Genomic DNA, 14,216 nt, shown 5'->3' on the forward strand with positions numbered 1-14,216 from the left:
GATAAATGTAAAGCAATACACATTTTAGTTATTTTTAAGAAAATCAATGTTATTACCGATAAATACAATATTCAAGATCTGAAAAAGGTGTTAAATTGATATCCTTACAGAATAGGTTAATTCAAAGGATCAATAAGTCTTTATGGATCATATCTACATGTTTGGGCGTTATAAACAATATTATCATAAAATTAAGGATGTGACATCCCGTTTTTGATAAGAATTTTACAGGTGCAAACAAACTTCAAAACAAAATTTTTATATCTGTAATGAAAGAAATTAGTAAAATTTTAAGTAAATTAGGGTAACGAAATCCCTCTATTAATAATTTACAAGTTATATATAGGTTACGTTCATGAAAATCTAAAAACCAGGCCCATAATTAATACTACTTTGTTTATTTTATTGCATCTTCAGCAATAATATCTGCATTTCTCAAAAGCTTGAAAACATTCTTCCAATGTAACGGCATTGTGGACCTATTTACTTTTTGGATAATGTGTATTTACAAAACTTTGCATTTTTTTTTTATATATCTTTATGTTTTCGAGTGCGTCGTGGTACCTTCCGACTCAATGGAAATAAGGGAGCTACCATTTGATTTTTATGGGGGGGGAGGGGGGCTAGGATGAAAAATGTTGTCCTGCATTTTTATTTAGTTGTATTCTCTGTCCTGCCTTTTTATTTAGTTGTATTCTCTGTCCTGCCTTTTTATTTTTCACTCTATTCCGTCCTGCCTTTTTTTTTAAAGTTTATCCTGACTTTTTTTTACCTAAATTGTCATCCTGACTTTTTTTTTTGCAAGTATCTCATCCTGCCTTTTTTTTTTACTCAAAACTCCTGTCCTGCCTATTTTTTTCAAATTTCATCCTAGCCCCCGTCCGAATTATTCTCAATCTAACACAAAATAACCATAAGGGTGGATAACAAACTATAGTTTACATACTGTCTTTAGGGTAGAGAGCCATGTTGATTAATTTCATCTGGAAAAAAGAGAAACAATGCAAAACCATGCCTCCTCCTCGTTTAGTTTTATGTTTACGCATAGGAAAGGGTGGTATTACAAGAGGGTACCAGACAACTCGGACCGTCTATGAAGACAACTCGGACCATCAATAAGTCAGCTCGAATCGTCTATAAAGTCATCTCGGAACGGCTATAAGTCAACTCGGATCGGCTATAATGCCAACTCTGACTAAGTATAAAATTAGAGTATTGACGAAATAATTGATTTAATGAAAAAGACTGTGTCTGAAGAGAAGTCTCTAATAAAGTTTTGACCCCGATTTAGAGTATACAAATGACCAAAACGACAACTCGGACCGTCTATGAAGAGACGTCTATAAGTAAAACCTAAGACGTACACAAAATCAAAACAAGTATGGCATTCACATAATATAATTTGAGCACTAAGAACAACTTAAAACATATAATAAGGAATCATTATTTCAAAACCACTAAAGTTAAACAGTACGATTCATCTCATAAGCTAGAAATTAATAGTTCATATAGCCAAGCACTAAAATTCTTACTAAGCACAATGTAAAGTTAATCTTATAACACTGACAAAATTTAATCAAACGGACGGTCCATAAATACGGGCACACTTCTTCAGGAGGTGACTGACAGTCATGTCTTTGGTGGCATACAACTCCATGCAGTAGGCAGCATTCCTTGTGTTTGCGTTTTGCGTTTTTTTTTTGGAACCTGACTAGTATGCAATCTATTGGTGTTTTCTTTGCTCCCTTGTACTTAAGATGAAGAAGAACGTAGAGTTGGAGGTTGCCTTTCTTTGCCTTTCGGTTGAGTCGGTGGTGCAATCCTTCGACATCATTGTTGGTACGGCCACTTATGCCAAACACACTCCTGAACTGAAATGACCATACCGAGATCTGCAACCAGGTGATGTTGACGTAATATATGACCTCTTGCAGTTGAAAAATTTGAATTCACATTATACAATATGTTTTTTTTTTATTATTTTTTGCAAATTCAGCAACATGTAAATTGTCATGTTAACTTTAATAATCATTTATATAGTTCAAATCCTAATTTTATACTTTGTATGAGTTGTCATTATAGACGGCCCGAGTTAACTTATTAGTCGGTCCGATTTGGTTCGATCCGAGTTGTCTCCAGGCCGAGTTGTCCCGAATTCTCACACGATAGATTCATCGTTCATAATTTATTTTCATTTATAAATTCAAGAGATTAAATAGGTAGCTTGTCGACTTTTCATAGTGAATGGTTTAAATGCTTAAAATGAGACGTTATTTCCTCTTAGGCCTTATAAAATATCTTGTGTTTCCGCTAACCCCTGCCTATCCTAATTTGTAGTGCTTGGCCTTAAGGTTTTGGTCATTTTTTTATCAAGCACTATTAAAGTCAGACTGTTTTTTTTTAATATTATTTTCCTACCTACCTACCCTTTTTTTTCCAACATGTTAGCGGACACACAGGTATTATTTTATTAGACCTCAGTTGCACAGTGAAGATTTTTTTCTTAAATCAGCAGCTCACTTAGATTTTGAAGTGGGAAATTAAAAGTCTGTTGTGTGAAAACTTCCAATCATTCCATGAAATTAAACATGATTAACACATGATTAAATTAAACATGATAAACATATGATCACATTAAACATGAATAACATATGATCAATTAAACATGATTAACATATAATCAAATTAAACATGAGTAACATATAGTCAAAATAAACACGACTAATATGAAATTATGATCAAATTAAACATGATGATCAAATTAAACATATTAACATATGATCGAATCAAACCGGATTGAAATAATATGATCAAATTAAACATGATTAAGATATGATCAAATTCAACAGGATTAATTTAGCATAATTATGATAAATACGTTTACACAATGTAACTAACCATCATCCTTAATCCAGGTAAAATTTGGGGAAATCTGATATTATCTGAAGTATTTAGCAAACCGGTTGACTCAAACTTCACCCCGACAGCAGATGAACTTGCACAATGTGGAGCAAATTATGACCCAAGTAAAGAGGTTAACAATACCAATCTCGATAGACCCGATATTGCAAAGGTAATGACTATTGTTTTCGATGTTCCTGGTGCTTATTCTTAGCAGACAACAAATAATAGTACGTAAATCGAATTGATGGCAATGTAACATATATATATGATTTCAATAATTTTTCGAGTGATTATTTTTGTATTCGTCTTTCGTAAGACCATGTGCACTATAAAATTTATGAGGTTTGTGCAAAGGGAGTCAAAATATACCAAAATGATATTCAAACTCCTCATTGGAAAACAAACTGATAATGTCATGGCAAAAACGAAAAACGAAAAACGACGAAAAGACAAACAACAGTACACAGGTACATAAAACACATAATAGAAAACTAATGATTGAGCAACACGAACCAATTTTTTTATAAAATGAGATTACATTTTACTAATTTCAAAGACAACTGTTGAAACATGTACATCATCGTGAAAAAAAACTTTCATGGTTATTTTATTTGCATCCTACTTTGTAAACTTGCACAAAATGTGGACTAAGTATATAAGTTAGCAGTCAGGTAATTAAGGTTGCAATGATCCACGTCCTATGCTTCACTGACTTTCGTTACAGTTTATTACATATGAGCACAATAATATACAAGGTCTTTTAATTTGTAAATTAAATTGAAGTACATTAGCGTTAACCAAATCAAGAAACTTTGAGCTACAATGCATGCCTCATTGATTTTGTTCAAGTATACACAACTAGATCACATATCTCTGTACAGTTACAGCACAAAATGTAGAATTAGATTTAAACACATCCACGTTTCGTTCAGCTAGTTTACTCCTCCTTTCGGGCAGGGTATAATAATTATCTGGATGGTCACTGTAAAAGTAAATGTATTCATCTTCAAGAATAGAATGTTTAAACATTGAAAACATTTATCACTTAAAAAGAGAGGTGAGAGATACTAAAGGGACATTCAAACTCATTACTAGTAGTCGAAAATAAACTTATAACGCCATGGCAAAGAAAAAGAAAAAGACAAACAACAGTATACAAAACATAATATAGAAAACTAAAGACAACTAAAGACAACACGAACTCCACCAAAACCGGGGGTGATCTCAGGTGCTTCGGAAGGGTTAGCAGATCCTGCTTCACATGTGGCACCCGTCGTGTTGCTCATGTAAGTACAAACCGGTAATAAGTCTAGTTCGGTAGGTCATATTCGGGGAAAAGAGGACGGGGTTGTGGTTACGACAATTTGAACGTATCTGTCGTCATCTATGAAACAGATATTTCATAACGGCCAACCAACTTGTGATGGCGTCCGTAAAATTTACGAATGATTGATTTCAACATCACCACTTGGAACTCTTGGTTTAATAGCTCTCTTGTGATCAGCTACCTTCTATCAGGAAAATCATGGTAGGAAATACAAGCCCTTGAATATCGTATCAACTGGGAGATATATACTCCACATGCAGGCGCTGTGGGAGTGCTACTACATAGAAATGGAAAGTTTACAATTGGGAATAAGGGAATCTGTCCATGTTGATAATATAATTAATACAATTGAAAATCCTTAAACCATATCGTATCATATCATTTCAGGTGTATACTGTATGTGGAATTTATTTGGCTAGTGGCACGATCGGATTTCTTATTATTGTTTTCCTTCTTCAAAACATACCTGTTCATAACGAAAATGAAAAAGAAAAAGGCAAATTTTCTTTTTATTTGCTGATTGAAACTTTTAAACATTTGTGGAAATCCCCAACTCAAAAAATGATAGTTATATTGACGATATACAGTGGCGTACAGCAAGCATTCATTGCTGGAGACTTTACTAAGGTAAGAAATTTTAGTTATATTAACAATGTACAATGGTTTAGATTAAGCATTCATTGCTGGAGTTTTTACTTAGGTAAAATGTTGTTAGTTATATTGACGATATACAGTGGTGTAGAGCAAGCATTCATTGCTGGAGATTTTACTAAGGTAAGATGTTGTTAGTTATATTGACAATGAACAGAGGTGTAGAGCAATCATTCATTGCATGAAATTTTACTAAGGTAAGATGTTGTTAGTTATATTGACAATGAACAGAGTTTGTAGAACAAGCATTCATTGTTGGAGATTTTACTTAGGTAAGAAGTTGTTAGTTATATTGACAATGAACAGTGGTGTAGAACAAGCATTCATTGCTGGAGATTTTACTAAGGTAGGATGTTGTTAGTTATATTGACAATGAACAGAGTTTGTAGAACAAGCATTCATTGTTGGAGACTTTACTTAGGTAAAATTTGATGGTTGTATTGACAATGAACAGTGGTGTATAGCAAGCATTCATTGCCGCAGATTTTACTAAGGTAAGAAGTTGCTACTGTTATTGACAGTGTACAATGGTTTAGAGCAAGCATTCATTGCTGGAGTTTTTACTTAGGTAAGAAATTGTTAGTGAAATTAAAAAGGAACAGTGGTGTTGAGCAAGCATTCATTGCTGGAGTTTTTACTAAGGTAAGAAATTGTTAGTGATATTGACAATGTACAATGGTCTAGAGCAAGCATTAATTTCTTGAGAATTTACTTAGGTAAGATGTTGTTAGACAATAAGTTATATTGACAATGAACAGTGGTGCAGAGTTAGCATTCATTGCTGGAGAGTTTACTAAGGTAGGATGTTGTTAGTTATATTGACAATGAACAGAGGTGTAGAGCAAGCATTCATTGCTCGAGATTTTACTAAGGTAAGAAGTTGTTAGTCACATTGACAATTAACAGTGGTGTAAAGAAAACATTCATTGCTTGAGGTTTTACTAAGGTAAGATGTTGCTATTTATATTGACAATGAACAGTGGTGTAAAACAAGCATTCGTTGGTGGAGATTTTACAATAAATATGCTCCTTGTATCTAGAATGGATGTTAAAAAGTCATGAATAAATTTAACAAAGATTATCAAAGATCTACAAAAAGCATGTTGGGTAATGTTCAACAATCGGTCTTTAACAACAAAAGACAAGATTTAGTGTCTATATATTGAATCGAGCAAAAATTGAATTTTCGTTGATATTAGATTTCGTTGTTTCGCCGAGGTCTGCTTACAAGCCTATGAAAAACTTGTACTTCTTTGAATATTCAAATTCGTGGTTCATCTATACCCACGAAGTCGACGAACCTAAATAAAAAAAATAACGATCGACTGTTTATATTGAGTATTCTGCTTTCCTCTGCCATTACAACGGACACAATGAAAATCCGCGAATTTCAACAAAGCAAAGGAAAGACAACTCATACACACACACAAAAAAAAAAACGATTAGCAATAGTTTCTTCGTTATTGTTTACATTATTCCTTGTCTTTCAAAGTCTTATGTAGGCTGTACCATTGGTATTTGGAACGTAGGATATGTCATGATATGTTATGGTGTGGTGGATGCCATTTGCTCGTTCAGTTTTGGTAGACTAGTAGAGTATATTGGACATATACCATTTTTTGCCTTTGGTAAGATTTGATTTTTTTTAATATGCAGCTCTAATTATAACTTAACTTATATTGTTAGTTGCAAAACAGCTTTGATAATCGAGGTAAGACGTTTGTTTTATGATAGCCAATGACAACCACTATACAGGTAAGCCAATAAGTAATTAAATTGATCACGTTCTTCGATGACAAGGCCAAAGCTGTTTTTCAAACAATATAAACAACAAGTTATAAATTTCTTGCGTCCGAAGCGCTTTTCTGCATTTACCTTCATCAGAAACGCTCAAAGCCGAATATTTGAACCATCCTATTTCGCAGATTAATAGGGGAAACCAAATTCCTCTCTATCTGACAGTGTTAGTTTCAAATCTTTTAAAGAGAGAAAAGAGGTTCTAATAATTTCAAGTTGATATGACAATAACTTCGAGATAAACTGCCACCTGATACGGACGGATGGGGCAGACGGACGCATAGACTGGAAAATTTCACGCTCCTTTTATTATATCGTAGGCTTAGATATTAAGAAAATCTCTCGAGAATTAAGAAAATATGCCGTCTTGTGGCCATTGAATTTAGTAGTATGTGTATACTATTTTATGTTTGGTTAAAAAAATAACCTTTAAATATGTTTCGCTTTTCTTTTTTTTTTTATTTGACATAATCATGTTGGATGTCAAAATGGATAGAAACTGTACGCAATATTAGTTTATTCTAAATTTTTTTATTTGATAACAGACTTTGCCATATATAAAATTTGATGTACATGTATATTCATTGAGGCTTCGGTCAAAATGTATGCAATATTTCTGATAAAAGCAAGAACAAGAAGAGATTGTAACCCCAAAAATAAATTTTGCCGACGTTGTATCTACTAATTGGATATATATTAATGAGCATTATATATTATAAATAATACATGGAAATGGAATAAAACCTGTTGAGGAGTAGTTACACTTAAGCAAAATAATGCTCTGAAAATTAAGAAAGAATATTCAATGGATTGTTAAAGTGTATTAAGTCTACATGGTCTAGTAGCTCAATTTTAATAAAGAATTCACATTTCGTTCTTTTGACATGTTATTGTTATGGTAGAAGAAAGTCATAAGAAATGAACGTCAGGTTGAGTTTGTAACCAAACAGTTTCTATCCTCATATGGTAGGTTTCTTGATAATTCTTGACTTGCCAGTAAGAGAGAAGTTATTACATACGTGACAAACTAGTTTTCATGGAAACACTTTAATATTATAGCTCGTTTGAACTGTGGTCTTTATTATCATAACGATGTGTTATAATCATTTCAGCTTTCTTTGTTCATGGTGGGACACAGATAGCTTTACTCTTGTGGCAGCCGCAGCAAAACCCAAAATACATATTTTATATAGTAGCTGGTTTATGGGGAATAGGTGATGCTGTAATACAGACACAAATTAATGGTATGTAAATAACAAATCTGCAGATGTATATTTTTACTTTCGTCTAAAAGACTCCAGTTCTTAACAACTATTCTTTACCTTATTATACATTTCTTTTTGTTGTGAAGTGCGGGAAAAGAGGTCAACAAAGGAAGTCATACTGTTATAAATGGTATTAAAAACGGTAAACTGAGTTAACAGCAGCAAACAAACCGTTAAGTATCACCTTTGTCTTCGGACAAGGACATCGCAAATAAAATTCCGTTGAAAGTTTATTACATAACAAAAATTGTACTATTTGTCGATCGTGATCACCGTAAGATTGAACCATATTTAAGACATTGCAGCAAATTGCTCGAGTACGGGTGGTTATTGGTTCAATCCTCAGCAAGTTAAAAACAATACTTCAAATTTGGTATCTGCGAGTCATGTATGACTTTTATAAAGACAGGTCGACTGAAAGTCGGAAAAGTGTATCAAAGTAGGATGAAATGTCTTTCTGCCGAGTGTTACATTGTCAGTGAGCAGATTGAAAATTCATATCACCGGTCTTGTACATGTCAATACTATGCATCTGATATTTACAGAGGGGCGTTTATTTGTTCCATTTAACTATCCGTAATATTATACAAATTTTTAATTGTACCTGATTATTGAAAAAATTTCTATTTAGTCACGTGAAACGGAGCTCGCTACGTCATCAGAGAACCACAATAATCGTTTACTGTCACTGCGCGGGAACGTACAAAAACAAAATGTACGACCACTTGCACTTATCTTTTTCAATCTTTGACCATGCGATACCCTATTGTAAGTCAAGGTCATAATATATCTAATCAGATGATACATTTTCATTATTACATTGGTTGCAATAAATAACCGTGATTTCTCAGTGAAATAAAAACCGATTATTTCACATGGGCAATAAATCTGATAATTTTACTCCTCTGACCACATACAACATTTGGTGTTTTCAAGACGTTGTCGATTACATTGGAATTAAACGATTGAGAATGCGTAGGAAAATATATAGTTCCTTTCATTTTCTACTTTATTTCCATTAAAAAGTTCATGATCAATGTAATAAAAGAAAAACTATCCAAGAATTAAAATATCGAAAATAAATTAATAAACTCATGACCGAACAACATTGTTTATTAACACATGCGCTACGCGCATGCGTGAATTAATGTGTTGTTCGAAACTCGTTGAATATATTTCTATATCGAAATCTTAAACTAGTTATTATATAAATCTTATTTCAAGCGGTGTAGCATAAATAGCAATATGATGCAAAGCAGTATTAATCAAGATGCATCTTAGTACTTGGTACATCAACATATATTAAAAATGGAAAAAAGACACAGAAGATACTAAGAAGACAATCAAAAATTACAAAAAAACAGAAAATACCATGGCCAAAAAGAAAATGGAAGAAACGGCAGACAACAGTCTACAAAACACTTGACAGAAAAACAAAGAAAGCGTATCACAATCCCAACAAAAACAGGGGATCCCAAATGCTTCAGAAGGGTATACAGCGGTGCCATGTCCGATATTAATTCTTTTTCATATTATTGCTCATTGCTTCCATAAAAATCTTCTTTGCATTTTTTTTAATTGATATTTCCTATGTTTCAGCACTGTATGGCTACTTATTCACAAACAACATTGAGGCAGCCTTTGCTAATTATCGTTTGTGGGAGTCCGTCGGTTTTATCATTACCTTCGCCTGTAGTAATTTCCTAATAACATATGTTAAGCTATACATATTTCTTGGTTTTTTGAGTGTCGGGATGATGTTGTATGTGGTAGTGGAAGTTTACGATAGAAGAAACAAGAAGACTGGTTTTGACCTAAATTGAACCTAGATTCCAGGGAACTTGTATATATCCTGTATCTGATTTTAGTACATAACCGTTAGCATAATATGATAAAATATTGTAAAGCATGACATATCAAGGTAGTCCAAGGGAAAAATCATGTCGACCATCTTGTATCCCTAATGGTCGGAAATAGATTTCTACTAAAATTACTAAACTTTAATAGTGTAGAAAAGCTGCCAATTACCTAAATTTTAATTAATATGATGTATCTTTTGGGAATTTTTTTCCTATTACGAGTAAATGATCATCGGTTATAATGAAGGGAAGTAAATAATTTTGTCTACCGTTTATTTTCTTCTGTTTAAGTTATCACAAAGCTACACGAAGAAATATAGTATCATTAAATTATATCAGTATGAAAAATTCAAATTGCATGACTTAGAATAAACGTAGTACTATGTCTGCTACAGGTGGCACGGTAGTATTGGCAATCCGGAATTTAGGTTGCTCTTTTGTGTACCCTACTTAAGTCAATGTATCTGAACAGTGTGCTTTGACAAAAAAATACAGTATCCACTGAACATATTTTCCCAAACTGAGAGATGAGGTGTAGAAAAATATGAAACAATTTTACATACAGGTGAAAATGAATTTTTGAGAATTTTTTAAATTTTGTATTCACTGCATGATAAAAGACATAAAAGCACTAGTGGCCTTAGGTTTATAAAGATAGCAGAAAAAGTAAACGGTCATCATTCATATTCAAATTAATTTCTGAATATTATAATGAAAGTACTTCAGTTAACTGTGTATGTAGAATTTTGGGCAGTGTTAGAAAATGGTGAAACTTCTAAATAGGCTATCATTATCCCTATGGGCCAGAAAATACTACCGTGCCCCCTACAGAGCTTGAAAAAATTATAAAATTATCTATATTTCATAGCGGTTTTTACTATAATACCACATGGTAAAAAAGTAACAAATGTAAAAGTTAAGTTTCTTTTTTTACACTCGTACATGTACTCGTCATTCCTGAAATATTTTCTCCATCTGTCAAGAAATTAAACTTTCCTAAGGACATGAATTCTCTCTTCAATATTGAAAGTTTGCACTTCACGTGCAGAACGCTGGTACAAAGTGTATCCTCATTCTGGAAATTAAAAAAAACATGACATATCGCAATATGAAATGCATATTTCAAAATAGACCTCACGTCTCTCTTGTACAATTCGAATTTACCAATTTTTATCTGAACTATAATAGTCTGACTCTCTTCGTTAAGTTTATTTTGATATCTACACGACAAATAAAAGTGTACAGTCATCATTATTGTTTTAAAGTACAAAACTAAAGTTTTCCCGTTTGAATGGTTTCACACTAGTAATTTTGGGGCCCTTTATAGCTTGTTGTTCGGTGTGAGCCAAGGCTCCGTGTTGAAGACCGTACTTTGACCTATAAAGGTTTACTTTTATAAATTTTGACTTGGATGGAGAGTTGCCTCATTGGCACTCATACCACATCTTCTTATATCTATATAAACAGATGATATGTTATCCTTTTCATCTTTCGTAAATGACAATCCTTCCTCGTCACAAGTGTGTTTTTATTAATTCAAGTATCTCTGTTTACATATAAAAGGACCACAGAATAGATATTACATGTCGTTGAAGAGTACTTTGATAAATTTTTTGTTTCCCAGTACGTCTGTTTTGCTGAGTGTGAATTCGCATTGCTATACGACGCGTCTCAGTATTTATACATCCAACATTCAAGTATTTAGTTATGTTTCTTTTGTAAGTCTGGTTTGATATTGTGTTATTTCTTATCGTTTGTGGTTTGAATTCTGTATTTTCGGTACATTTCACATATGTCTTATTTGCCAGTATAGTCGAGTAACTCGTGGATCGTCTTCAGTGTTTTTGTTTTATGCTGTTTGTTTTCAAGTGCGTTTACTGTTTGGTCTTACATGATCTTGCCTTATATTACAGTTATTTTATTTTTATTTTCTATATGTATGTAAAAGTTAAGATAATAAATCAGCTATTTCATGTACCATGTTTATATGATTTTTAGTTTAAAGCAACTATATTCACAGGATTTTTTTGTTTATACACAGTTTTGATTTCGAAGAAAAACCGACATGGTTAGAAAATACAAATAATAACACCATTACAAACACAATTCCATTTTAATATTCTTGTCATGGTTAGAAAATACATAAAATAACACAATTACAAACTCGATCTTATATTGTTGTACGTGTCTACAATAAAACAAATTAATTCTATTTTTAGAAATTTACCTGTGATAATATAAACGTCACAAAAAATACGTCACTTTTGTGGCGTTGATACATTCGTGTCACGCACAGTTTATAATATGTTTGTGGTGTCCTGGTATGCTGTCGTGGATTCATGGGAGGTGTCCGTTGTTATTCTGTGGTTTACATGTTGTAATGTACTATCATATTATTCATTTATGTGTTTCTCTGTTCTGAGTGTTCTTGCATTTATTTGTACTGTATTCCTGTCATGTAATGTTGTCATTTTAGCAGTATTTTTAACATTGCCATATAAGCGGGAGGTTTGGCTAGCCATAAAACCAGGTTCCACCCACCATTTTTTCTTTAAATGTCCTGTACCAAGTCAGAAATATTGCAGTTGTTATCAAATAGTCCGTTTCCATGTATGTTGGCGTTTGTTTTTGTTGCAGTTCAGTATTTCTGTTGTTCCGTTGTTTTCCTCTTATAGTTGATGTGTTTCCCTCGGTTTTGGTTTGTGACCCGGATTTGTTTTCGCGTAATCGATTTATAACTATTGAACAGCAGTATACTACTGTTGCCTTTATTTATTGTGATTAGGTTGTCAGAAAATTGTGTGTTAACTGCTTTGTGACCTTGAAAGTTATTTGTATTTATTACAAATATGCTCTATATCAAGAAACGCTCTTCATATAATTTATGATAATTGTAATACTGAGTCTATGTATAGTCTTGCATGCGTGGCGTCTTTAGCCGAACAGTTTTATATTTTTACTTGATTCAATTCCTATGTGCTGGTTCATATTCTGGACGCCAGTCTTTGCTCCTTTCAATAGGACTTGTATAATTTTTTTTTTATTTTGGTTCATTTATATGTTTCACTGAACTAGTAACATTATTATTTAGGGGCCAGCTTGCCTCCGAATGTGGGATTTGTGTGCTGAATGCCCAGTGGTGGCCTTGGGCTGTTTTCTGCTCTTTGGTCGGGTTATTGTCTCTTTTACACATTCCCCGTTTCCATTCTCAATTTTATCTGTCAGTGACTAATTTTAAAGTAGTACATTTTCTAATTCAGTTACACCATCTTAATACAATGTACAGATACCGTACAATGTACCGTACGTCTTGCGTTCACTTACTTAAATGATTGACATAGCAATATCTCTCCCAAAAACTGCAATTTGTCAACAGAATAAAATAAGTAGATTGTGATTTAGTGGCTTGTTTGTCGAAGGTACGTGTTTTAGGACTAGGGCGTGTCATACAATTAAGAATGGAAATGGGAAATGTGTCAAAGAGACAACAACCCGACCAAAGAGCAGAAAACAGCCCAAGGCCACCAATTGGTCTTTAACACAGCGAGAAAATCCCGCATCCGGAGGCGGGCTTCAGCTTGCCCCTAAACAAAAATGTGTACTAGTTCAGTGAAAATGGAGGTCACACTAAACTCCGAAAGATATAAATGAACTAAAATTTAAAAACCATACAAGACTAACAAAGGCCAGAGGCTCCTGACTTGGGACATGACCATCTTATGACATATATTTGACATTAATGGGTTTATCAAACATGTCTAAACTGAGGGGGAGTCACAGAATGTAATGGTTTTAGGTTGGTCCTAACTGTTTGAATAAAGATTTATACATTGCCATTTCACAAAATATAGGTTGTAGCTTGCAATTGGTGATAGTTCAGTTAGGATTCTATCTATTTCTCGTATTCACGCGTATATATTTTACGATGCACTTCTTGCAATGAAAGATGCACGTTCTACCCTTAAATTCTGTATTGTACTATACTTTGATACTTGAATTCATAAAACTCACTCAAAAATAAACAATTATTTGTATCGATAATATAATGGTATATTAAATAGTTGTAAAGTTTACAATTATCTAAAACTTAGTTATATATTATATTTTATTTGTGTTTCATAAATTTACAATGTCGTGCCACTGATGTTAAACCATAAAAGATATCCTGTACATTTTACTGTTTCAGAGTCTACGGAATTGTTGCTAATTTCAAAGTTGTTACGTAATTCGTTGCTTTTCCATTTTTATTACGATTTTAACCAATCACAACGTTTTTGTGTACACTTTAACATCAAATATCCAGAATGCTGAAAACGGTGAATTACTATTGTTCACTAAACTAATACAGAATTAATTTGATTATGAAAAAATACAGTTACATTACATGCATATTTGCATTATTCAAAATCTGAC

General features: G+C 32.9%; 1 protein-coding gene across 1 annotated transcript in view; it reads left to right on the forward strand.

Annotated features, from left to right (window-relative positions):
- The first annotated feature begins 2,691 nt into the window (after positions 1 to 2,691).
- Positions 2,692 to 14,216, forward strand: part of LOC127702006 (protein unc-93 homolog A-like) — a 67,114-nt gene continuing 55,589 nt past the window's right edge. Inside the window, exons 1-6 of the mRNA XM_052205984.1 lie at positions 2,692 to 2,695; positions 2,916 to 3,073; positions 4,619 to 4,858; positions 6,375 to 6,510; positions 7,792 to 7,923; positions 9,544 to 9,865. Of these exons, the coding sequence (XP_052061944.1) occupies positions 2,692 to 2,695; positions 2,916 to 3,073; positions 4,619 to 4,858; positions 6,375 to 6,510; positions 7,792 to 7,923; positions 9,544 to 9,767 (894 nt within the window). The 3' untranslated portion in view covers positions 9,768 to 9,865. The remainder of the gene's footprint in view (positions 2,696 to 2,915; positions 3,074 to 4,618; positions 4,859 to 6,374; positions 6,511 to 7,791; positions 7,924 to 9,543; positions 9,866 to 14,216) is intronic.

The sequence above is a fragment of the Mytilus californianus genome, unplaced genomic scaffold (assembly GCF_021869535.1).
Source record: "Mytilus californianus isolate M0D057914Y unplaced genomic scaffold, xbMytCali1.0.p SCAF_5, whole genome shotgun sequence".
Taxonomy (NCBI): domain Eukaryota; kingdom Metazoa; phylum Mollusca; class Bivalvia; order Mytilida; family Mytilidae; genus Mytilus; species Mytilus californianus.